Consider the following 23,441-nt stretch of genomic DNA (forward strand, 5'->3'; position numbering starts at 1 on the left):
TTTCAGTCACATCCACCCCTCGCTCCTCCAGTGCACCATCCTCTGGCCCTGACTCTCAAAATCCCAAACTCAGGGCTCCAAAACAGGAGTCCACAAACCAGTGGGGGACATATGGTCAGTAGTGCAGTTGTAGTTGATGAGGCAGGTGTACTACTAGATAGATGAGTAAGTTACTGAGGAGGAAGTGGGTCTGTTCAATACTCTTATGGCTTTTTGGCTGATAGGTGGGTATACTGTAAACAGCCAGAAAAAGAGGTGGATATACCCAGTATACCTGTATATATCCTCCACCACACCACTGGTGATGGCTATGTCATTATTTTTACAGTCTATGCTTTTGGACTTTGTATGCTGTCACTGCTAAAACTGGCCTTGCATTCCTTCTGAATACACATTAGCATGGTGGGGTTTTAGTGGGCAGCTGACTCCAAACACTATCTTTCTAAAACTCTGGCTACAGCCCTGATAGTGCTCAGTTGACATACTCTGTGACCTAAGTACTTCAATTAAGATAATATTGTACTTAAGTATATATAACCAAATACATTAGAAATTAATCGCATTAAACAATACATCATATTCAGTGTTGGTGAGTAACTAGTTACATGGAGCAGAGTTATGTAATTAAATTACAAATGTAAAATCTATAATGTCCTTATTTTATTGACCGATTTGAAACATTTGTAAAAAAAGTAATTGTGAAGTAATGTAATAAGTTATATTACTTTGATGAAATAATCACAATAGATACATAACTTTTAAGGAACATTTAGATGTCTTTATCATTTAAGAAATCCTTTTGGCAAAGCAACATCACTGCAACTAACTGGTTAAATCTATTATTGATCGTGCTTTAATTTTGAAAGGCCTAACCGGAACGTCTACCGGAAGCGCTTCTCTCGTTCGTCCTCCACTCCATCAACTCAACGGTAACTAGGCAACGAGACGCTTCGCAGATGCTAACTAAAATAGAGACGGTGTTTCTTCATACAATGGGCTAGTTTAGGCTAAAAAGAAAGTTTATTTTAATATACAATTTTCGACGTTTGGACTAGGCCAATTATGGGGGAAACAGCTGATACCATGGTTATGTGTTTTCTGTGAATTTAATTGCGGAATTTCGTAGCCTAACTTTTCTAACGTTACTCTTTGGTTAACGTTAACTTAGCCTAACTAGCTAATTTTGCCGTAAGCAGAGACTTCGACTCCACTGAACAAGGGGAAAGTCTATGAAGTTATTGACAAGAGAGGTTAATTGTACAAGAGGTGAAGAGGTTAGACATCATGTCAGCTGCTAAAGTGAAGGAAGAGTACAGTGAGAGTGCAGGAGGAGTTGGTGGAGAAGAAACAGAGGCTGACACACAGAAGATGACCGGGCAGTCTCAAGTCTACACTGCAACCAGAGACACACTTTTCCCAAAGAAGATAACTCATACAAGAACACATGCATTGGTAAGTATATGTAGGCTTCAGGGGCGTGAATATAGACAGTGAAGGCGGTGCTGTTGCACTGGGGCTGATGGGGTGGGGTGGCCCTTGCGAATGATTCAGATTGACTGTGGAGGCCATTGGAGTACAGTGAACTCATTGTCATGTTCAAGAAACCAGTTTGAGATGATTTGAACTTTGTGATATGGTGCGTTATCCTGCTGGAAGTAGCCATCAGAAGATGGGTACACTGTGGTCATAAAGGGATGGACACGGTCAGCAACAATACTCTAGGCTGTGGTGTTTAAACCATGCTCAGTTGGTACTAAGGGGCCCAAAGTGTGCCAAGAAAATATACCCCACACCATTACACCACCACCACCAGCCTGAACTGTTGATACAAGAATGTCGCAGGAGAAATCCAGACTCATCAGACCAGACAACATTTTTCCAATCTTCTATTGTCCAGTTTTGGTAAGCCTGTGTGAATTGTAGCCTCAGTTTCCTGTTGACAGGAGTGGCTGTCTTTTTCTGCTGTAGCCCATCTGCTTCAAGGTTCTATGTGTTGTTGGTTCAGAGATGGTCTTCTGCATACCTTGGTTGTAACCAGTGGTTATTTGAGTTGCTGTTGCCTTTCTATCGTCTTGAACCAGTCTGGCCATTCTCCTCTGACCTCTGGCATCAACAAGGCATTTTCACCCAGAGAACTGCTGCTCACTGGATATTTTCTCTTTTCCAGACCACCCTCTGTAAACCCTAGAGATGGTTGCGTGTGAAGATCCCAGTAGATCAGCAGTTTCTGAAATACTCAGACCAGCCTGTCTGGCACAAACAACCATGCCACGTTCAAAGTCACATTAATCACCTTTCTTCCCCATTCTGAAGCTTGTTTTGAACTTCAGCAGGTTGTCTTGACCATGTCTACATGCCCAAATGTATTGAGTTGCTGCCATATGATTAGCTGATTAGCTATTTGCATTAACTAGCAGTTGAACAAGTGTACCTTATAAAGTGGCCAGGGAGTGTACTGTATATGTATATTCCTTGATATTTTTGTCATATACAGGTATTTTTTGGGTAACGTGAATGTTGATGTTGCTCATGTCAAGTCTCTATTTGATCATGTGACAAGACAATATGATATGGTAGCTAGTTTAGAGGCAGAATCTGTCAAGGTTGACATGCTGAAGACATCTGCAAGTCCAGCAAGTAGTCATGCCTTTTAACATAATGTAAAACCAGCAGTAAGAAGGACAAGAGAGAAAAGAACAGGAGGTGTACCTTATAACTAGTAACTAGGGTGCACAAGGGCCCGTCAGAATAGCATGCATTGGGTCCCGTGGTTATTTCCTTACGCCACTGGTAGGCTACATTTATATAAAATGAGTGCTAGGCCTACTTGTGTGTCAACTTGCAGTCAGGATTCAGTCAAACATGCTGCCTTAAATAAAAGGGTGATCTGACTGAGACCTTTCACTGGCTCATAACAACACTACAATACTTTGCTCTTCATTCAGTCACTGGAATGGGTATTTGGGATGAACCCTGCTCTCCCTGCCTACACTCTGCAAGACCACGATCAGCTGGTGGTCCTCTATGCTGGAGCTCATGTTGGGGTCATCTACAATCACACCTCAAACTCCCAGCACATACTCCAGGTAAAAATATACAGTGTTCCACTTCTTGAGGAATATGTAATAAAAAGGAGGTGAGATGTCGTGCTGCAGATTAAGTTAGTGATAGGAGTGATCTGGGTAGCTATAGACAACATGCAGGTTGCACTATACTCAATCTTCTCAGGGTCACTGCGGCACCATCTCATGTATGTGTGTGAGTGAAGACAGACGCTGGATTGCAACAGCAGACCAGGGTACGAAAAGCACAGTGATGATATGGGACTCCTACTCTGGGTACTTCTTAATTTACATTTTTTAAGTTTTTTTTGTATTAACCTCTTGCTCTTGATGGTACAGTAACCACATGAATGATATAACTTACAGCATTCCTGTGCATACCTTGTTCGACTGCCACCCTGAGGGGGGTGTCGTTGCGATGGCATTTTCAGAAGACACAAAGCATCTGGTGACCCTCGGTGCTGAGGGTGTTCAAGTGAGTGTGACAGCAGTTTGTTTTTTGTCTTTTTAAATCAAGTCGACAGTGTTCTTTAATTGTGAAATGCACGATTCAGGAAAAAAACAGACACATTTATGGTCTGTGGTCTTACAATGTTGCACCTTCTGAGCTTCATTCATGATAAATCAGAAACAGACACTCACAGGACTCACTGTTTGAAGTAGTGATACTTTTTCTCTTGAATAAAGGTAAAAAGTGTGACACCACCAAACACTATTAATATATGTGACTTTCTGCCATTTTAAACGTAACAGCTCCAAAAAGTATCTCTTTTTGACATGACAGTAAAGAATATTTATCTATATATATTTATACTTAATGAAGCAGTTTCATGTTACAAATCAGTGTTTTTCCAACACTGTTCATCACAGATGGGCTTCTCTATGGGGGCCAATGCGAAAACGCGACTGACTTTATCTAGAGCCAGTGTTCAGTTTGTCTGTTCTGTGCTACTGTAGAAACATGGCGATCTCCATTAATGACCAGCTGCCTATATAGATATTAACAGCTCATTTTCAGGAAACAGAAACACATTAATTTGTATTTTCAGGTAATTATACATTTAAGAAAACATAATTTTTATATTACATTCCATTTCTGCTAATGTATCGCATACTGGACCTTTAACAATATGAAACATGTCCATCTATTCACAATCTGTTAATTATCTGACAATCTTTTCACAGTGTGTGTGTATTTGGGATTGGACAAATGAAACAGACAAGCCTGTGTGGTTTACTGAACTCAATCCTGAACATGGCATCCAAGTGAGTAACTTTTGCCTTCTTTTACCATTTTAATTTCACCTATTTATATGGCATTTAGCAGATCAAATGTTCAAATGTTGGACTGTTTTTCAGGATTACATCATTTTTAATCCAAATGACAGCACTCAGCTGCTCAGCAGCAGTGAAAGCCAGGTGTTATTTTACAGCAGGGTAAGTCCTGCTCGTCCTTGTTTATTTAAATAGATAATGGCTGGTATGTGTATGTTTATTGCAGTAATCATATGATCTTTTTTGAAGGCCGAAGGAAGTCTGCAATACTCTGCCCTGGAACCTAAGAAGGTAAAGATCATCATCAAAACTTTGTAGATGATGGTATTGAACTGACTAAGGATAATGAGTTTCCTGTGATGCAGCCAGCCATTGATCTAATGCCTCTGTATTTATTCAGCTTTTCTCTAAAACATCTGAAACTGTCAAGCTGGCCAGCGGGTCATTCAGCCAGTCTGTGTTTCACTGGAGAGAGCCTCAGATCCTAACAGTGACTGCAGCCGGCAGCATTGTGGTGTGGAATTTGGAAGACTCTGCTGCAAACCAAAACCTCTGTGTCAGAGCCAAAGTCGTTGCCCTTCAGGAGGATCCGATCACTGCTCTCACCATAACTGACAGGTAGCCAGACAGAAGAGAGAAATAATCATATTGTTTATAAAAGTGTCATGCATTTATTGCTGTCTGATCTCTCCTTGTCTGTGTGTCGTTTGATATCACAGCTGTATTGTGACTGGTGACACTCAAGGCTGCATCAGGTTCTATGATGAAGCTTTCTTGATTCTCACTTGGTACAATGAATTGAACCTGGATGCTATCATTTCCATTTCCTTCTCCAAAGAGTGTACAGAGGGATACCTGGAGGACCGCTCTCTGGAGGCAAAACCATTAATGATCAGGTAGGAGAAATATAATCTATTATCTCTTCATTTTGGGCTAGATTTTAAAACCAGGACATGAAAATGGGCCAGACATGTCTGCAGCCTTTTCAAAATCTTTTTTTCTTTTTGCATTGGCAATGACACATTTTAAACAAATGCAACTGAATGTAACAAAAATAGCAATGTTTTTCATTTAACTTTTAAAATAAAAACACTTTTATCTATCTATCACTGCAGCTATCACTGCACAGAACCATAGTTAGTGTGGCTGGAACTGCGTCACATGAGAAAATATTAATCTGTGAAAGAGATGTTTGGGGGTCGGGTGACTCGATCTATACATCTAGCCCAATCAGTACTGCACGTGTGTATCTCTCAACAAAGATGAGAAAGAAGTGAGGTGGCTCACTCTTTACCTACTTCCATACAGTATATGTAATTTAAATATTTTGTCGTATATCAGATTTATGTATGCTGGGCCACTCAGAGGTTGTGTCTGGGCCAAACGGGCCCACGGACTGCCACTTGATTAGGTTGTGTCTAAACTGTTTTGTGGATTTTAGCCAAGCTGACCTGTGTTTTTTTGCAGGAACTTTATTGTGTCCACAGCCAGCGCCACAGTGGCGCATGTGAATGCACAGACAGGCATCCCTCAGATCCTGCGACATGAGGATTGTGCACCTATATGTGCAGTTGCCTGCCACCCCAAACAGCCAGCTGTGGTTATGGGCAATCAAAGAGGTGTTTTAAAAGTGTGGGACTATAACAACAAAACGATCATCTGCAGCAGGGTGTTCGAGACAGAGAAGCAGATTCAGTGTGTCACTTTTGACCCTCAAGGTGAGCCAATATGCTTACTGACTGTCTTTACAACAAATGAATGTTGCTGCATCAGTTTGCAATTTCTCATTACATCGTCGAAGCTAAAGAGTTGCCTTGTCGTCTCTGAACAGGCTTATACCTGGCAGTGGGCTTTGGCAGTGGAGCTGTTCACATACTGAATGCCAGCACTTTACAAAGTGATCCAGAGGAGTGTTTCCATCACACTGATGACAGCATCCATCACATCACTTTCTCCTTGGATTCAAAGTATCTTGCCACTGCGGTGAGCAAGCCCTTTTTCTATATCATGTATAATATGTTTGAACTTAGTTATTGGCAACAGTGTTTCTAGACTGGAGCTTGTGATATAATGTTGGACTATTGTTAAAGCTGTGATTATGAAATACAATGTGTTTGTGGCCATGGTGATGGATTAAGAATCTATACTTCTATGATTTAACATTCTTATAACCTCAAGTATGTCCTTGTCCACTCTTAGGATGCAGGAAAAGCAGTGACAGTGTTCCGCTTGCAGACCAACAAAGACTCTTCGCCTCGCTGGGTCTATATGGGCAGATACCGCTCCCACTACAAGCCTATCACAGACCTTCTTTTTGGGGTTCACCTGGACAGCACCCAGTGCAGACTGCTCTCTCTGGGAATGGATCGCCGACTGGTTAGTTGACCAAATATAGGACTGTGGACCAGTTTGGTGTTTTGTGGTACTGTTTTTTAATGCCACACACCTGTCTGTCAATAATAGGTGGAGTATGACCTGGAAAACAGTGATGTGAATAAGCTTCTCATCCTAAGCTCAGAGCGCATTGAGCAAAGTGCAGTGCCAACGTGCATGACTTGGTATCCTCCCCTCACTGAGGAGCTATTTCTTCTTGTCGCCTCTGACCAATACAAGATGAAGCTCTTCAACAGCACTACCAAGATGTGCAGGTCTGTGGGATACTGTAACAAGATCAGATTATCTGTGAAATATATTTCTCTGACTGTTGTCACCACAAATACTTGAAAACATTATTACATGTGTTTAAAAAAAAAAAACAAAAAACAGAAAGACTGTCTGCGGCCCAACATACGGCTCTCCCGTTCAGAAAACATTGGTCCTTCCCAGGTCTGAGGAGCCTGAAGTGAACTCATATTACCTGACATACATCACAGAGGACAAGGTCAGTGATGAAATGTGTTTGGAGTGTTTTATGAAATTATTGGCTTTTTTTGTTTTGTGGTATTTTAGCAAAGAAGCTGCTTTGTAAAATTAAAAAGGAGCTCTGTGTTTCAAATAAGCTGTTTATTACTGTTAGAAAAAAGTGTTTGTCTTTTATTGTCTTATTAACACTGACAAGTATTGTCAGACAAGTTATTACTCTTGTCAGTGTTAATAGAATACCTTTGATCATATTTATCAACCCTGCAGTACCATCTGTGAGCAAAACTTTTTCTCACTGAACTTTTACTTGTCACATTGTTGGGTTTAAAGTAAAGTAGGCACAGTGGATAAAAGAATAAGGGTAGATCTTGACAATATATCTAGAAAAAGGTTAAATAAATAATGCTGTTTTGGTATGAAGACACAGTGATTAACATTATCGATATTATCACGAGTTTGTCATATTTCCAGGTGGGCCTCCAGATTTTGCCTCTCGATGGGAACCCCTACAAGTCCAATGCTCTGATCTGCCATCCGTCAGGGGTGTCTACTTTTGCCTGCTCGTACGACGGTCTGTTTGTTTTCACCGCAGGACGATCTGACTGCACTGTCCTTTCATGGGAGATAAGCATAAAGTAAGGTTAAATAAATAGTGAGAGAGAAGCAGAGGAAATGCGCAAGCAATTTATCCATGTCCTCTCAATCCTCTCTCATTGTTGTGAGTGCAGTGCGTTGGAGGCAGCAGCTGCCCTGGGAGGAAAGGACCTGGTGCCGTTTTACACTCTTTTAGAGGGAGGCAGAGATGGCAGGTTCTACAGGGTGAGTTAAAAGTTTTCCTTGTTTCCTTACGACTGTTGAGTGTTAAATGGACAGCCACTGATTATTCCAACACTGATTATTCTCTGATATGTCACCAAGGTTAATATGCATCATGTTATTTTGCATGTTGATGTAGTTTAAGAATTCAGTTTCTTGGTTTAAGTCATTTTTCATAAAGAATATTTGTCCTGTGGTTTTACTTATATGTTACTAATTCATTGTGCTGATGAAACTTTTTTTTCTAAACAATGAGTTTTATTGAACATTTGTATTGGTAAAGTACACTCGTGTATTATCACTCGATCTTCTTTTGCTTTGACACATGCTTTTTTTCCTTTTCTTTCAAATTTTATTTAGGCTTTCTTGCATTTTTGATGGCTACTTTAAAGAGTTTTTATTCTTCACAAGTGTGGCTGTATGACCTTCGTTGTCAAAGAAATGTAAAACCATATAGAGATTTGGAAAATGTAGGTGGGTGACAGGACATTTTTGGACAGGATATTCTTTTGTGGCAAAATCTAAAGCTCAACATACAAATTTTAGTGTACTTTGCGACTGTACGGCATTGCTCATAGTCATACATATATTAGATTAAAAGACGCCATCCCACTCCCTTGCTTGGGGCAGTAACTCACTCCCAACCCGAGTGAGTTACTGCCCCAAGCAAGGGAGTGGGATGGAGTTCAAGTATCTCGGGTCTTGAGGGCAGAATGGGATGTGAACTAAATCGGCTGTTTGGCTCAGTGTCTGCAATCATGCGGGCGCTGTGCTGGACTGTCGTGGTGAAGAGGGAGCTGAGCCGGAAGGCAAAGCTTTTGATTTAATGGTCCATCTACTTCCCAACCCTCATCTATGATCATGAGCTCTGCATAATGACTGAAAGAATGAGATCACGGATACAAGCAGCTGAAATGAGTTTTCTCCGTGGGGTGGCTGGGCTCAGCCTTAGAGATAGGGTGAGAAGCTCGGACATCCGCAGGGCGCTCAGAGTAGAGACGCTGCTTCTTCGCGTCGAAAGGGGTCAGCTGAGGTGGTACGGGCATCTGATCAGGATGCCTCCTGGGCACCTCCTGTTGGAGGTGGTCTGGGCACGTCCCACTGGTAGGAGGCCCCGGGGTAGACCCAGAACACGCTGGAGGGATTATATGTCTCATCTGGCCTGGGAACACCTTGGGTCCCCCAGGAGGAGCTGGAAAGATGAAATGGATGGAAGATGAATATATCAGCTTGTAGTTGCATTCTTCCTCCAGTTATGAGTCATTCTGATACCATCTTAACCACAGAATCTGGGTTTCCTGGACTTTTCTGTCTTTAGGAAATGGAGGACTTTTTCTATTACTGCCAAATTCGTCATCAAGGCACTGACTCAATGGAGAGACGACAGGTATCTACCAGAATCCCCCTGTCTGAGGTTCCCTCTCTAATGAGAGCTTTGGCCTACTTCCCTACTGAGCAAGAGGTACAGTGTGTCGAAATGTAGCAGTGAATGTCATCATATCTGACAGTAAAACATTACAGTAAAATGGTTTTATAACTCAGACCTGTTATAACAAGAGCCTTTATTATTTTTTTACAGATAGAAGATATGCAAAACGAGGTCAAGTTCAGTAAGTATGCCGAAACAGGAAAATACGTGACCGACATCGACCTGGAGGAGTTTATCAAGCTGTATGTCAACCACCGGCCAGTGTTCAGCATCTCCAGCAATGAGCTGGTTGAAGCTTTTGACATCCTTGGTGCACATGATAATACAGGACAGCCTGTTCTGCAGAGAAATGAACTGCTAAAACTTCTACAGGCTCGAGGTACGCTGCAGGCTGTCCAGTCAGAAAATCATTCATCTGTTTTTAGCTTTATTGTCACATTACTGAGAGAAACATTGATCCTCCATTACAGTTTATACGTGCAATGCACATGTCATTGTCAACATGACACAAAGTCCAGCATGTGCATAACTTTGGTATTATCTTTCACAGGAGAACACATGACAGAGGAAGAGGTGGGAGAGTGTTTTACTACACTTTTAGGCCTCGATGAAGAAGAACAAGAGGAAAAAGCAGGAGGAGGAGGGGAACAATCTGAGCATGACATTTATAAATCTGACAGTATGTAAAAGAAAAATTGCCTCACAAACTACAATCTCAGAATTCACAGAACAGCTGAAAAACAAATTGTGTGTGTGTGTGTGTGTGTGTCCAGGTGGAGAATCAGAATATTCACTGGAGTGTGCGATCCCAGATGAAATATCCTTGGAGACATTCACAGGTCACATCCTGGGCTTTCCGTCCTCAGCAAAGCAGAGTGGCAGGTCTTCCCCTCCAGAGTGATGACAGCAGGGAACTGTCTGCTAGTCTAAGAGAAGGTGTGCTGATGACGAGCCACTGACTCCCTGCTGCTCTTTTTTTCGGGTGTCTCTCTTAACAGAGTCGTTGGAATATGTCTGTATTTTAATTCAAATTGTAACTAGTATTACAAGTCCACTTTATCACTGTTCTTTTCCAGGTTTTGCAACAGGGTTAGGTCAGATTTTAGAGCTGGAATTGCATGAGGTGCTTATAAATACTTAGTGTATTAAACTGAGAAATGGACAGGGAACTGAAGCCGTTAAATCACTTTCCTCAAATCCACAAAGAAAATGACAGAAATTTATATCATAAATTGATTAAATTGGTGCAAAAAAACATCACCAGAATGCAGGTAATTAATTGTTGGATGCTCAAAATCTTCTGGCGACACCCTGTTTCATATCACCCTTATGTTTAAATAACCTGTATACCCTTGTTCGTTTATGTTATTGTGTGACATTGGAACTGAACTGATAGCAGTATCAGAAACACCTCTGATACTGGCTAAAATACTGGATCAGATATCAGCGAATACATGAGTCTATGCACTGATCCAGTACCACATAATTTATTGATAAACTTCAGAGTAGTTTCACATCTGCATGAAACTGCAGTTTCCCCAGAAATCAATTCTTCTTTGCTACTCTAAAACAGTACCTTACACAGCAAGTTGAGCTGTGTAGCCATTGGCAGCTACTGTTTTGGAGCAGCAAAGAACTAATTTCTGGTAAACTGTGTAACATTAACCATTAAAAATGTCAGTTTAGAGAGAACTGGACCCAAAAGCGTGACTCAGACAGCTGTTCAGTTTAAAGTGGATTTATTATCATTAAAGCAAGAAGGGGCGTCTTGGGATGATCCAGGGCACTCGGGGGAAACAGAGTAGGCAGACAGATTGGCAGCAGGAGTTGATTGGCAGCAGGTCTGATTAGAGCCACGTCCAGACACACAGACAGAGAGAGAGGAACAGGGACCACAAGAAACAAAGGGGAGGGGGAAACAGCTGACACATGAGGAATGAAGGAAAGGCACAGACTATGACAGCAATATTTCACACTGGGAAGTCCCACAAGTAAAAAGGCAACGTGTACAGTATGCAAGGCTTTAGTTTTGAGGGGTGGCACTAGGGTTGCCAGTTTCAACACTAGCAATCTAATAAAGCCATGTCGTACAACAGTGATCATTTTACATCCACATAGGATCAGTATTACACTGCTGTTAAATGTTTGTTTTTACGCAATGGTGTGAGATTGGTACTTGGTATCCCCTGCTATGCAAGTTCATGTGTGGAGTGCTTAAACTTAAATATTTTAGGTCATCAATTATGAAGTCTGGAGCTGCTCCACAGACAATGAATTGAGGAAGATACTACAGTTGCCACAGTTAGTTCATGCAAAGGGTTTATTTTTGGCCAAATTTTAAATGAAACACAATGACATTATTTTTGATGAAATGTTGCTATATTAAGCTACGATTTTTTTTTTAGGGTTTTTTTTTTTTGTTTGTTTATTTAACAGAAGCGCTTGTTTCAATTTTTACAGTTTCTGGCTACGATAAATGGTGCAACTTTGGTGTTTTTTTTTTAAAGAGGGCATCCCTTCCAAACAAAAATGCTTTTTAAAAATTGAAAAAAAAATATATATATATTTTCAAAAATTGCTTTTTTAAAAGGCACTAAAATAAATACAAAACCGAGTGCCCCAGGAATGAGTCCTTAAACCCAGAAATGAGTCAGCATTTTTCCACTCCGGGTTCCTTTGTCTCAAAGTCAATGGGTTCTTTGAATGTTTTTTGGTTAGATGCCTGAAATAAGGTCTGTGGTTAACACAGGCTTAACGGACTTTCACCTTTTGTTCCACAACATAAAATATGTCAGTAAATACCCCACTCTTGAATTGTGTGTCTTAAAAAAGCCAGTTGCAAACAAGTGAGGCTACAGAATGTCATCATGCTGACTACAGCTTTACAGTCATGCTGTGAGGGCAATGTTAAGTCATGTGACCATAGTGTAGCGTGTTTACAGCCTGATGAATGATTTTGAACTCTGGTGATTGCATTTAGGCATCATAAAAGAGGTGTTAATTTGTGGAAATTAACTTGCTGAACAAAACGTGTAAGAATCATAAACGTTTGTTTGCCACAAAGCTTATTTTCTGAAAAATCCCATAGGCTTTTTGATGAGGGCAAAGCTAATCTCCATGTCAGCCTACAGGAAAACATCCTCCCTGGGGTAGCCTACTCTATACAGCCGTGTAAAATTGAATGCCCAAGGGATTTTTCTCTTAAAATTTAATTTGGTTTTTAATTAGTCATTTATTTTTCTGCTTCTTTTCTCTTCCTAACTTAAGTTCGCTTAATCTATATATACTCGTGACTCTTCCCCTTTCGCCTGTTCCTCTTGTTCCAACTCATTACCCCTTTTTACTGCTTCATCAGCTTCATCAACACAAACACACACACACACACACATGCCATTCAACACTGTCAACCTACCAATATACCTGTGTTTGTCTTCTGTGTCAATATTTTTTTGTCTTGTCTCCCATGTAGGGTTGCCCCTGTCATGTCTCTCACTTGTTTAGTGCCTGCGTCACCTTTTAAAAAGTTGAGTGCCCCTCTGCTAAGGGAAGAAAGTGATAAAGAAATTATCTGACATGCCTCCCCCTCTTTGCACCACTCCCTCCCCTCTCATAAATAATAGCGAACACTCCCTAAAACAAGATTACACCCTTATCAACTATTTTATGTATGTGGACACTGCATGCTGACTGTCCTTTATTATGCATGAATGTGTGCAGACTGTGTGTGTGCAACCTGTCGCTCCAGGTTTATTTTGAGTCCTCCAGTGGGTGGGGCTCTGACCTGAACCAATCAGAGACGCGCTCACACAGGAACTTCCTGCTCCGCAGCCTGCAAGCCTTTTTTTTGTCAGCTGGTCGCTGCGACTCCCAGCTACGTCAACTATCTAACAAGACAACAACAAGTTAACTTGGGCCACTAAATACCAGCAGCGAGCTCTGAAAATGAGTGACCCGAGGACTCGGACTGGACGGCACCAAGTTGACAAACTTTAACCGACAGTCCGGCTGAACCGCGTCTTCCTGCACCGCCTCATGAAAGACAGAGTTTTATTGTCCTAGCTTGTTGGCTAACGTTAGCTATTTGTCTGGTGAGTTCACCGACATGGCTACAAGAGAGATTTCTTTACGGCAGAGGTACCGTGGCACCCCGGCGAGCATAAAGCAGGAGCAGGACGACGACTCGGACGCGGAGGAGACCCAGCTGGGGCTGAAGAGGTCTGACGGGCTGGAGTCACAGATCATCCACAGCGGACACTTCATGGTGTCCTCGCCCCACAGCGAGCACCCCCCGAAGAAGGGCTACGACTTCGACACTGTCAACAAACAGACCTGTCAGACCTATCATTTTGGCAAGGCGAGCACGTCGCACCTCTCCATAGACGCTTCACTCACCAAACTCTTTGAGTGCATGACCCTGGCGTACAGGTATGTTACATCACAGCTCACCTGCCTGCACTCACATGAGAGCTTTGCTTTAGACTGGAGCTCTTCACCCAGCTCAGTCCTGTGCAGGTCAGAAAAGTCAGGCATGGGATACACTGGTGTGAAATTGCAGTCACGAGTCTCCTCTTCATGCAACTTCCTGCTTGACCACACATGATTGTGGTGAAGGAAGTACGCAGACCCTCGACTTAAATGTCAGCACACAGCACGAGTGAAAGTCCTGCAGATAAAATGCACCATGTAGCTGATTTATTACCAAATATTACATTATGAGATTGTGTTAACACCGGTGACTTAATGCATTTGCAGCATTAAGGGTGAGCATGTTTTAACATATGCACAATTAGGTAGTTTGTCCAGTTGTTCCAGACCAAGAGGTGGGGCTCCCTCCTAAAGGTCACACAAATCCAGGGGATCATGACATGATTACGAGGGTACAAAAAAAGAAAACAACAAGTCCTGCCACACATTAGTATTCATATTTGATTCTGAATGATTTTACCAATCCAAATTTATTGATATAGCACATTTCATACCCAAAGTGCTTGACAGGTTAGTCAGATTAAGTCAAAGCTCAGTGTAGTCCAATCTCAAAGCATGCCTCAAAGGCCTGCACCAATAATAATTTCAATTCAATTTCAATTTTATCTATAAAGCTCAATATCGCAAATCACAATATGCCTCACAGGGCTCTACAACAGGCAACATCCCTCTGTCCTTTGACCCTTACCTCAAGCAGTTGAAGGAAACCATCTGAGAATTTTGGAGACACAGAAGTTTAACAACACATAAACATGTGTAACGTTAAAATAGGCCCTGGCCTGTTTTTGTAAGGGACATCGAGTAACCTTCACGATTAATCTAAATATTATCGAATTTGCGATATGGACAAGTGCAGTATCCAGGTGGCAGGAGCTTCAGTTCATGCATGATGGTAAAATGTGTCACAACATACTATTAAATGAAGCACTGTGGCGCTACACAAATAATATTCCAGACGTAAGGGAACATGCTTGATTTGATTTGATTTATCTATTTTGAACATTTTAAAATAATAATAATAATAATCATAATAATAATAATAATAATAATAATAGTACTGTAAAATATAATCTATTGTAGGAAAAAAACTATCAAGCAGAGACAAATGACAAATCATGAACAGACTTACAATGAGAAATATAAATAATATTTCATGTCCGAAGAGGAGTAGGAAGAAGCAACATGGTTGTCTAGTCCTACCGTCAAATTCAAACCAACACTAAGCAGACTATTACATAAATACACTCTCGTCAAAATTGATCAACCACACATTTACACCACTGCACTTCTTAATACCTGATAACCAATTTCACCCCGTGTATTAAACAAATACGAATGGAGAGTACCGATATGAGTGTGCTTTTCATTCCCGCTAATCATTTCTGTACTTTGTGAAGATCCTGTCTTTGCACCTGTTTTTAAACTGTTGGATATCTTTACTTTGTTTTATGTCGTCAACCCAGTGCGTTCCTCAAAATCACCACACAAACTGATATACACATACTTTTCAGAATCGTGCAAAAACAACGTTGTTTCAGATTTAATCTACCTCTGACGTTGTACCCTTCCTCTCTTGCCAGATAATAAGTTATTTCTTGCTTTGTACATGACTTGAGCTGCTTTAAAATCCACCAGATCCATAAATTTTTAGTTTGTGTGACTTTAAAAAACAGGTGCAGGGTTCAACGCTAAGGTTTTTGAAAAATGTGAAAGTGAAAAATTTGTCAATCATTCTCCGTCTATAATTTTGCGCCGTACTTGAGCCATGCCCACCTCTATTTATTTTTCACCCCTCTCTCCAGTTCTGCTGTATTAACACCAGGTTTAATATATTTTGCCTCCATCTCTCTGCCCTGCTCTACTCTACTTCAACGCTACTTAGCTCTCTCTCTCTACTCTACCAGTAGACTACCACATCCACCTGTTGCACAAAACGCACACAGCAGTGTTTCCCCTAGGATGGAGCGGAGGTGAAGCACACGCATGAAAAATAATTTTCACATGCGTGAAACTTTTTTGTATGCTTGCAAAGCACAGCCTGCTGGGATGTTTCTATGTATCTACTGGCACCAGAAGGGCTCTTTAGGACTAAGTACATACAGTACATTTGTGCACAGTAATGAGCAGGTGAAATGCCTGTCTAGCTTACATAGGAGGTGTCTCAAGATTTAGGAACATACAATTTTATTGAATATAATAAAGTAAAAAGTCACTTGACATGCTGCTGTTTTGTGCTATGACCTATTTAAGTGTTGGAAGTTGTTATTTACGTGACAACACCTGAACGCAACACAAGCTCAGCATGAGTGCCGCGCTGAGCTGCTGTGCGAGCAGCGTGTTTGTCTGTGCGTAACAGCAGTCTGTTGGTGGTTATTTACACACTGTCCATTTCAATAACTGTGTCAGCTGACTACACCGGGCTCGGGGTCAGGTTTGGTCAGGAAAATGCGGCCCGAGCCGCTCTAGCGTGCTCACCTGTGTGTGTGGCGGAACTCCGCCGTGCGCGATACAGAGAGCAGAGGAGAATTGTTAACGCGTGACCATGTAGAGACAGAAATGACACGATGACATAACACCATAAATAGTATATTGTTATGTTATTATATGAAGCGTCCGTCGCGCAAAATAATATCAATGGGCGCTGTGGGCAGGACATTGTTACACAGCTGTGCCTGTGACTTAAGGCAGAGAGACCGCTGCATCAGAGCCGAAGGAGCACGTTTTAAAATGCATTCATTTTATCAATTAGTTATTAACTTTTACTATTTTTAGCAACTTGTCCGATCAGGCAAGTGAGTTGTTAGTTTACATGCCCGACCGTGAGTTTTACTTGCCCCGGGCAATCGGGCAATCCTTATTGTTGAGCCCTGAGGTGCTTGTTTGGTACAGACCCTGGCAAAAATCACATCATCATCATTTTAGTATTTCCTTCAGGGAAAAATGCAAAAATTACAATTCACCACTTTAAACGCATCTGATACTACAGTCACAACATCTGTATCAACTGTAGCCCCAAGCCATTAAGGTTGAAAACCACTGGTTTAATCCTGAAGTAAATAAGCTTATCATATGGTTTTACTGTGAAGTATAACCACATCAGACTTGTACTTCAGTGCAGTGCTTGAGTAAATGTACTTGTTACTTCTGTTACCTCGAGTTTAGTGTGGCACTCTGTTGAGACATTATGTGAACTGAGCACCAGGCCTGATGAACTCGGATTACACTCTCTTAAAAGAGAGATCTTTGTCCTAACTTAAGGTGGAATGATTTATACAGGAGTGTCTTTCAGGCCAAGTCAAGCTGCCAGGCAGTATTTATGCTTCGCCAAAGTTGCCACAGGCTGTGCACATCTTGAATCTAATCAGACGGATCTCCTTCATGTCAGAACAAATAGTGTTTTGTATTGACAGTGCTGAGACATTAGCAGGCACAGCTCCGGGCATGTTCAGCTGATTTTTCAAATTGTTGAACACACTGGGTCCTCTGAAAATTATTGTTTCACATATCACACATATCTATTTAATATTGCAGTTCTTAGTTAGTCTGTGAAATGTCACAAATACTTAAAAAATGACCAATGAGAGGATTTAAATCAGCGTCCTTAAATATTTTACTTGGCCTGACAAACAGAATCAAAAAAGTATTTAGTCTAGAATTGTGTAAAACTGTGAACAGCAAGCAGCAGAATTGTTACCAGCCAGTATCAGGACATTTTCATTCAAAATTAACCGAAATTATTAAACAAAAATCAAAACCTGACTAATATTCCTAGACAGAGACATTTGATTCAAACTCAGAATCCTTTGTTGATCCCCAGTGGGAAAATTGGGGGACGTTACAGTTGTTCTTATACTGTATATAGACATAAGAAATAAGAAGTATGCAGGAAAAAATGTATATGTAACACAACACAGTACCGATGTTTCTTATGTAGGACTTTATTCTCCAGACTACACCATCCTCTAAACAAAATCCTTTAAATTAAACATCATAATTCACAATGTGCAGCCCAGTGTCCTGAGAAAAAGCAGCACAGTGAATGCTGACAAGTTTATAAACTTCAGTAAATGTTAAAGCAGTGTTAATGTTGAGATTCAAACAAAACGTGCCAGTGAAAGTTGGGTCTAAATGCGGTTGATGTTGAGAGGTGAGTTTTAAAAAATTCCTTGGCTCACGTTACCCATGGTTCTGTTGACCGCTTAGTGTTACTGTAGTGTTGGTGCAGAGCCAGCTGCTCGGAGGATTCCCTCTGACTTTAAAAATGGCACCGACTTGGATCCACTGAGGAGACTATTTATAGACCAGGAAAGCACTACTACCAGCTACTGTTTTGCTGTTGTCATTCATCCGACACAGAGAAGTGATGAGTATTTGTATGCATGACAGAGCCTTCACTCACAATGAGAACACTGGTGGATCTGCAGAGATTTCCCCTGTAGTACCGCCTCTTCTCTAGTCCCTGCACCAAGTTGGACTGCTTACTGAAACAGCTCTTCCCACTTCCAAGGGCTCAAACAGTACTCAAAAAAAAGCAAGCACACAAATGACAGCTGGCAAAGAGTGCACAGGAAGGACAGACTGTAACAGGAGAGGAACGATGGGAAGAAGGAAACTGTGAGCTAACCCTTTTGGACTGTGATAAACATTGCCCCATCAAAGCAGATGAGAAATAAGAAAATAGATATAGATATATAGCTGGGTAATATACCGATAGCACTCTATATCAATATCATGATATGAGACTAGATATCGTCTCAGATTTTGAATGTCATGACATCGTAAGTGTTGTCTTTCTCTTGTTTGAAAGGCTGCTGAAGTCCTGCCCTACCACCTCCAGTTGTGTAGCAGTTTTCAGCCGTTTTCAACACGTCCTTTACTAACTTTTGCAGTGTTTGATTTTGCGGGGATGTAGCCATTTTTCTGCCATGGTTCGCGTCCTGTAAGCGATATTTTTGTGGGCGTGTTACACCAAAACCTGTTTCCCCCCAGGAATATTTTTGCGAACGCACCGTTGCTGTTCACCGCCCAGAACGATTGTGATTGGTTGAAAGAAATACAAGCAGCCAGGGCGTTTTTTTCTCAAATCTTAAAGTGAGAGTCGGCCCAGCCAGACCTTTCTTTTCTTGAGAAAGGTCTGGTGAGCGAGACTATGCCTTTACCAGCTTAGTCATTATATCCACATTACTGATGATTATTTATCAATATTTTATAAAAGCACCGTTAGTCAACCCTGCAGTACTGTTGCAATATTGATTATCGAGGTATTTGGTCAAACAAATAGTAATATCTGATTTTACCCATATCGCCCAGCCCTGTATCCTTCTCTCATGTCCTCTTGAATTTTAGTCATATAAAAAACATGGTGGCACGAAGGTTCAGTGGTTAGCATTGTCCCCTCACAGCAAGGGGATTCCTGGTTCGAATCCAGGGTGGGGGTTCAAAGTTTGGATGTTCTCTGGCTTCCTCCCACAGTCCAAAGACATGCAGGTTAATTGGTGACTCTAAATTGGCCATAGGTGTGAATGTGAGTGTGAATGGTTGTCTGTCTCTATGTCGGCCCTGCGATAGTCTGGTGACCTGTCCAGTGTGTACCCCGCCTCTTGCCCAAGTCTGAACACTGATAAATTCATCTGATGTCTCCTTGTTTTACATTTAATAGCATACGTGTGTTTCCTCTCTGTTTATTTGACCCCTTATCTCCATATCGTTCTGGTAAATATCAGTCTAATTTAAGCCTGACCTTGACTGATTCCTGCTTGTTTGTTTTGCTTGCTTTATCTCTTGAGGTCTGTCAGTACACTGCCAGTGTTGGTCAAGGTGACGGCTACCTTTTCTCTTTTTAAATTGTTTATACACTTGGTTTCGTAGTGTAGGGTTCAGCTTTTTTCTGTTCCTGTGGCAAGAGAAATATCAGCTTTTCTGTCAGAAATGAGAAACAACTTTTTGTGTCAGTTTTCAGTGTATTCATTTTTAATTTCTTTGTCATTTGTGAAATAGACACATCATTCCAGAGCCTAGTATACTGGCATGAGAAGACACATTCAGGCCAGTGTGTCAGTGAAATAGTCAGTCATCCTGCGTGTAACTCCTGTCACCAAACGGTGCTCCCTTACCTTTTACTGAGTGATGGACGCTGGCTCAGTGTTACAGCGAGCAAGCAATACTGACACCTTAATACTGAAAAGTGTTTCAGTATTAAGGCTTTAGGTCAATGTCAGGCGTCAGTATTAAGGTCAAAATCTTGTTTGTAAGGAGACAATTTAAGAGACTGTGACAGAAACAACATTTGTTCTCGTTGGTGTGTAAGCTAAATAGATTCATGATTAAACAAACTTTAAAAAAAATCCCATATAAAGTGTTGTGTTATTGGAAGGTAAAAGATAGAGGGGGCATTTTTTAAGTCTGTGAAATCATTTTTTTTCTCTACAAGCAAGAATATCAGGGCTTTATCTGCTGATAACACAAAGTAGAGTTTGAATTATAGTAGAGATATAGATCTACTTGCACAGATTAAGCCATGGCAATTATAGAATGTCCCGGGTCTCTCATCAGTTATCTCACTGTAAATTGTCTTGGGTTTTTTTTCAGTGGTAAGTTGGTATCTCCCAAATGGAAAAACTTCAAGGGTCTAAAGCTGCTTTGGAGAGACAAGATTCGCCTCAACAACGCCATATGGCGAGCCTGGTATATGCAGTGTAAGAGCTTCTCTTTCATTTTCTACCCACAGAGAGTAGACTGTATTAGGGCTGCACACATAATCAAATATTAACCACAGTAACGATTTGGGCTTCCCACAATTAAATGAAAATGATCGACTGCGATATTTACATTCAAAATTTGTGCTCCGCTCATAGAAAACTCTGCTGCATTTCAAATTAAGCCTTTTTCTAAGCTAACAGCCAGCTTCCATTTTTGAAGAGCTGTACGCTGTTATGTGTGCGCACTGCAGCGGCAGCCTGTGAAAAACTTTACGTAATATTGCAACTGCAGATCGGCAAAATTAAACTCAAATGTTTCATCAACTATCACATAGAGAAGAAAGCAGTGCACTGTTTATTTAAATGTGAAAGTTCAATAAAAAGAATTGTGCTTAAAATGTATGAGTAATCGTATTAAAATCATCGTAGTATTGATCAGAATAATATCAATTATCATTTTGACCATAATTGTGCAGACCTAGATTGTGTTTTTCAATAATTAGTGTGAAGTGGAATTTTAATGCTTCTTTAATTCAGCTGTAGCATGTGTGAAGACATCAGGATCTGATAGACAATCTAATGTCAGATGTAGTGGAGAGACTCCTTCATACATTGAATTTTTTTATACCGGTAGGTCTACATTTCGGGACACATTGAGCTTTTCAGGATCCACAATGTCACCAGCCTTCATTTTTCCTCTCGTTTCACCTGTTTATTACAACTTACCCATAAAGGAATATGTCCCCCTCCCCAAATAATCATTTGTATGTCAGTCACTCACCTCGTGTTACGTTGAATTTCTGAGGAAAACTTTGTTCACTGTGATTGAAGAATCCACAAACTGAAGTCATAGGGGTCCACTTTTAACAACACCAAATCTATATCAAAACATCTGCTGACAAACTTTCACACAACTTGTGCAGTATAATCCAAGTGTTATCTATCCATCAGTGGTATGCTCAGTACTTACCAAAGAGACAGCCCTTTCTGATGGGAGCTGAACAGAAACTAATTTTACCTCGCTGAACACTGAAGCTGCTGGTCGACCACTCCTTTGATGGGTAAATCCAAACTAATCCTTTAAAACACTAAAGTTGCACAATGACACAATAAACTACTGACCAAGGCAGTGGTAGACCAGTAGCTCCCGTGTTCAGCAAGGTAAAATTACAGTTTTTTTTCTATAGAGTCTGGCTTTGAAGAGAGCATAGATAAGTTTCACTTAAAGTTCAGTTCCCCGCTGGTAAGGTCCATCTGTTTGGGAAGTACTAAGCATATGTCTGGATAAACCAGACTTGGATTCTTCGTTTGCTGTCGAGGAAGTTTTCTTCACAAATTCAACAAAACGTAGGATGTGTAACTGATATACTAATGGTCATGTTGGGGGTGAAGTATTGCTTTAACAGTTCTTGCAACATTATCTGTAAAATCAGGAACTTAGACCTGTTGTTTATGATTTCAAGATAAATATTGGCTCTGTCTTTGCAACATGCTGCAGTTGTATCACTTTGTTTACATGCCACGAGCAGTTTAATGACAGTGACTGATAGCAACTCTTATTCGTCTCAAAAATAAACTCAATCTGGGTCAAGGTTTTCATGAGCTGTAAGCTGAGCTCTGACCGCTCTTTTTTCCACTTCAAGCAAAGTGTGCTGTGAGATGTTTTCTACTTTTTCTTGTGTTGTAAATGCAATTCACCATTATGGGAAAAAAGGGAACTATGTCTTTCTACTGAGGGTGACTTTGAGGTTGTGTCTTATCCCCTAGACGTGGAGAAAAGGGAGAACCCTGTTTGTCACTTTGCAACACCCCTGGATGGAAGCATGGACTCCGACGTCCATCGTCCTACAGAGGTAGAGGCAGAAAAATGTGATGCTCAAACATCAATAGTGACTTTGTGTTGTTGTCACCAAATTCCTCCCATGGATCATTTCATGTTCACTCTCTCAAAGACTTGTTTGTGATTGAGTTTATATTTCCCTTCTCACATCCTGTGTTTGTTCTGTGTGTTTTATGGACTGTTGCCCATCTCCGTCTTTCCTCCGCAGGGCATTGCCACAGAAGGGAAATGCTGGAAAAGAAGAATTGAAATCGTTATAAGAGAATACCACAAGTGGAGAACATACTTTAAAAAAAGGGTAATGTTCAGTTCTTTATAAATGCACTGTTGTGCTTTGTTCACACAATCGATAACAAAGCAATAACGTGGTCAGCTGCATTATCGCTGAGTTGACACTCGTTGACGTCGTTATGTCGTCACAGGCTTGTGTGCGTCTGCTGCTTGCAAGAAAGCACTTCGACTGTGCGTCATCTAATGTTTGAATTTTGGTCAAAAAAATATCTATGCTTTTCATCAATGTCTGAGCCCCATTTTAGCATCACAATTCACCGCCCATTGCATCTCCCTGTGTACTGCAATGCAGAGAGAGCTAGCACAGCGTCAGCTACCTTAGCTAAATAACACAGTAACACAGCTAGAAAAAAACATGATTGGTAAACGCTTCACAGCATCATTTGAGTGCTGAGGAAAGTTTGATTTGTAACACGTCACGCTCATTACAGAGTGACATGTTGTCAGCCATCAGTTTCCAGCTTCGTGTCACCATCTGCCATTAAAAATGATGTGTAGTTGCTTTGTCGTTCAAAGTGTGACCTCAACGTGATAGTTTAGGATCCTGGGTATTTCATATATGTTCATTCAGGGTTCCCACAGTCTTGGAAAACCTTGAAAAGTCATGGGATTTCACAATCTCATTTTCCAGGCCTGGGAAAGTCATGGATTTAGTAAAATCCTCAAAAGTCATGAAATTTTAT

At 40.9% G+C, this 23,441-nt stretch overlaps 2 protein-coding genes across 2 annotated transcripts in view; both read left to right on the forward strand.

The window, feature by feature from the left end:
* Positions 1 to 1,078: 1,078 nt before the first annotated feature.
* Positions 1,079 to 10,765, forward strand: cfap251 (cilia and flagella associated protein 251). Its single transcript, XM_033620456.2, has 20 exons — positions 1,079 to 1,452; positions 2,946 to 3,086; positions 3,229 to 3,338; positions 3,429 to 3,537; positions 4,248 to 4,328; positions 4,422 to 4,499; positions 4,587 to 4,628; positions 4,738 to 4,955; positions 5,057 to 5,233; positions 5,805 to 6,055; positions 6,169 to 6,320; positions 6,537 to 6,713; positions 6,801 to 6,985; positions 7,104 to 7,218; positions 7,671 to 7,834; positions 7,928 to 8,018; positions 9,334 to 9,477; positions 9,595 to 9,823; positions 9,995 to 10,123; positions 10,218 to 10,765. The coding sequence occupies exons 1-20, from the start codon at positions 1,285 to 1,287 to the stop codon at positions 10,343 to 10,345; spliced, it is 2,889 nt and encodes a 962-aa protein (XP_033476347.1). The 5' UTR covers positions 1,079 to 1,284; the 3' UTR covers positions 10,346 to 10,765.
* A 2,500-nt stretch (positions 10,766 to 13,265) lies between these two features.
* The window catches only part of mlxip (MLX interacting protein), a 34,742-nt gene continuing 24,566 nt past the window's right edge, over positions 13,266 to 23,441 (forward strand). Inside the window, exons 1-4 of the mRNA XM_033619301.2 lie at positions 13,266 to 13,869; positions 20,518 to 20,624; positions 22,395 to 22,480; positions 22,676 to 22,765. Coding sequence (XP_033475192.1) covers positions 13,547 to 13,869; positions 20,518 to 20,624; positions 22,395 to 22,480; positions 22,676 to 22,765 — 606 coding nt within the window. The 5' untranslated portion in view covers positions 13,266 to 13,546. The remainder of the gene's footprint in view (positions 13,870 to 20,517; positions 20,625 to 22,394; positions 22,481 to 22,675; positions 22,766 to 23,441) is intronic.

This window comes from Epinephelus lanceolatus, chromosome 9 (genome assembly GCF_041903045.1).
Source record: "Epinephelus lanceolatus isolate andai-2023 chromosome 9, ASM4190304v1, whole genome shotgun sequence".
Lineage (NCBI taxonomy): Eukaryota > Metazoa > Chordata > Actinopteri > Perciformes > Serranidae > Epinephelus > Epinephelus lanceolatus.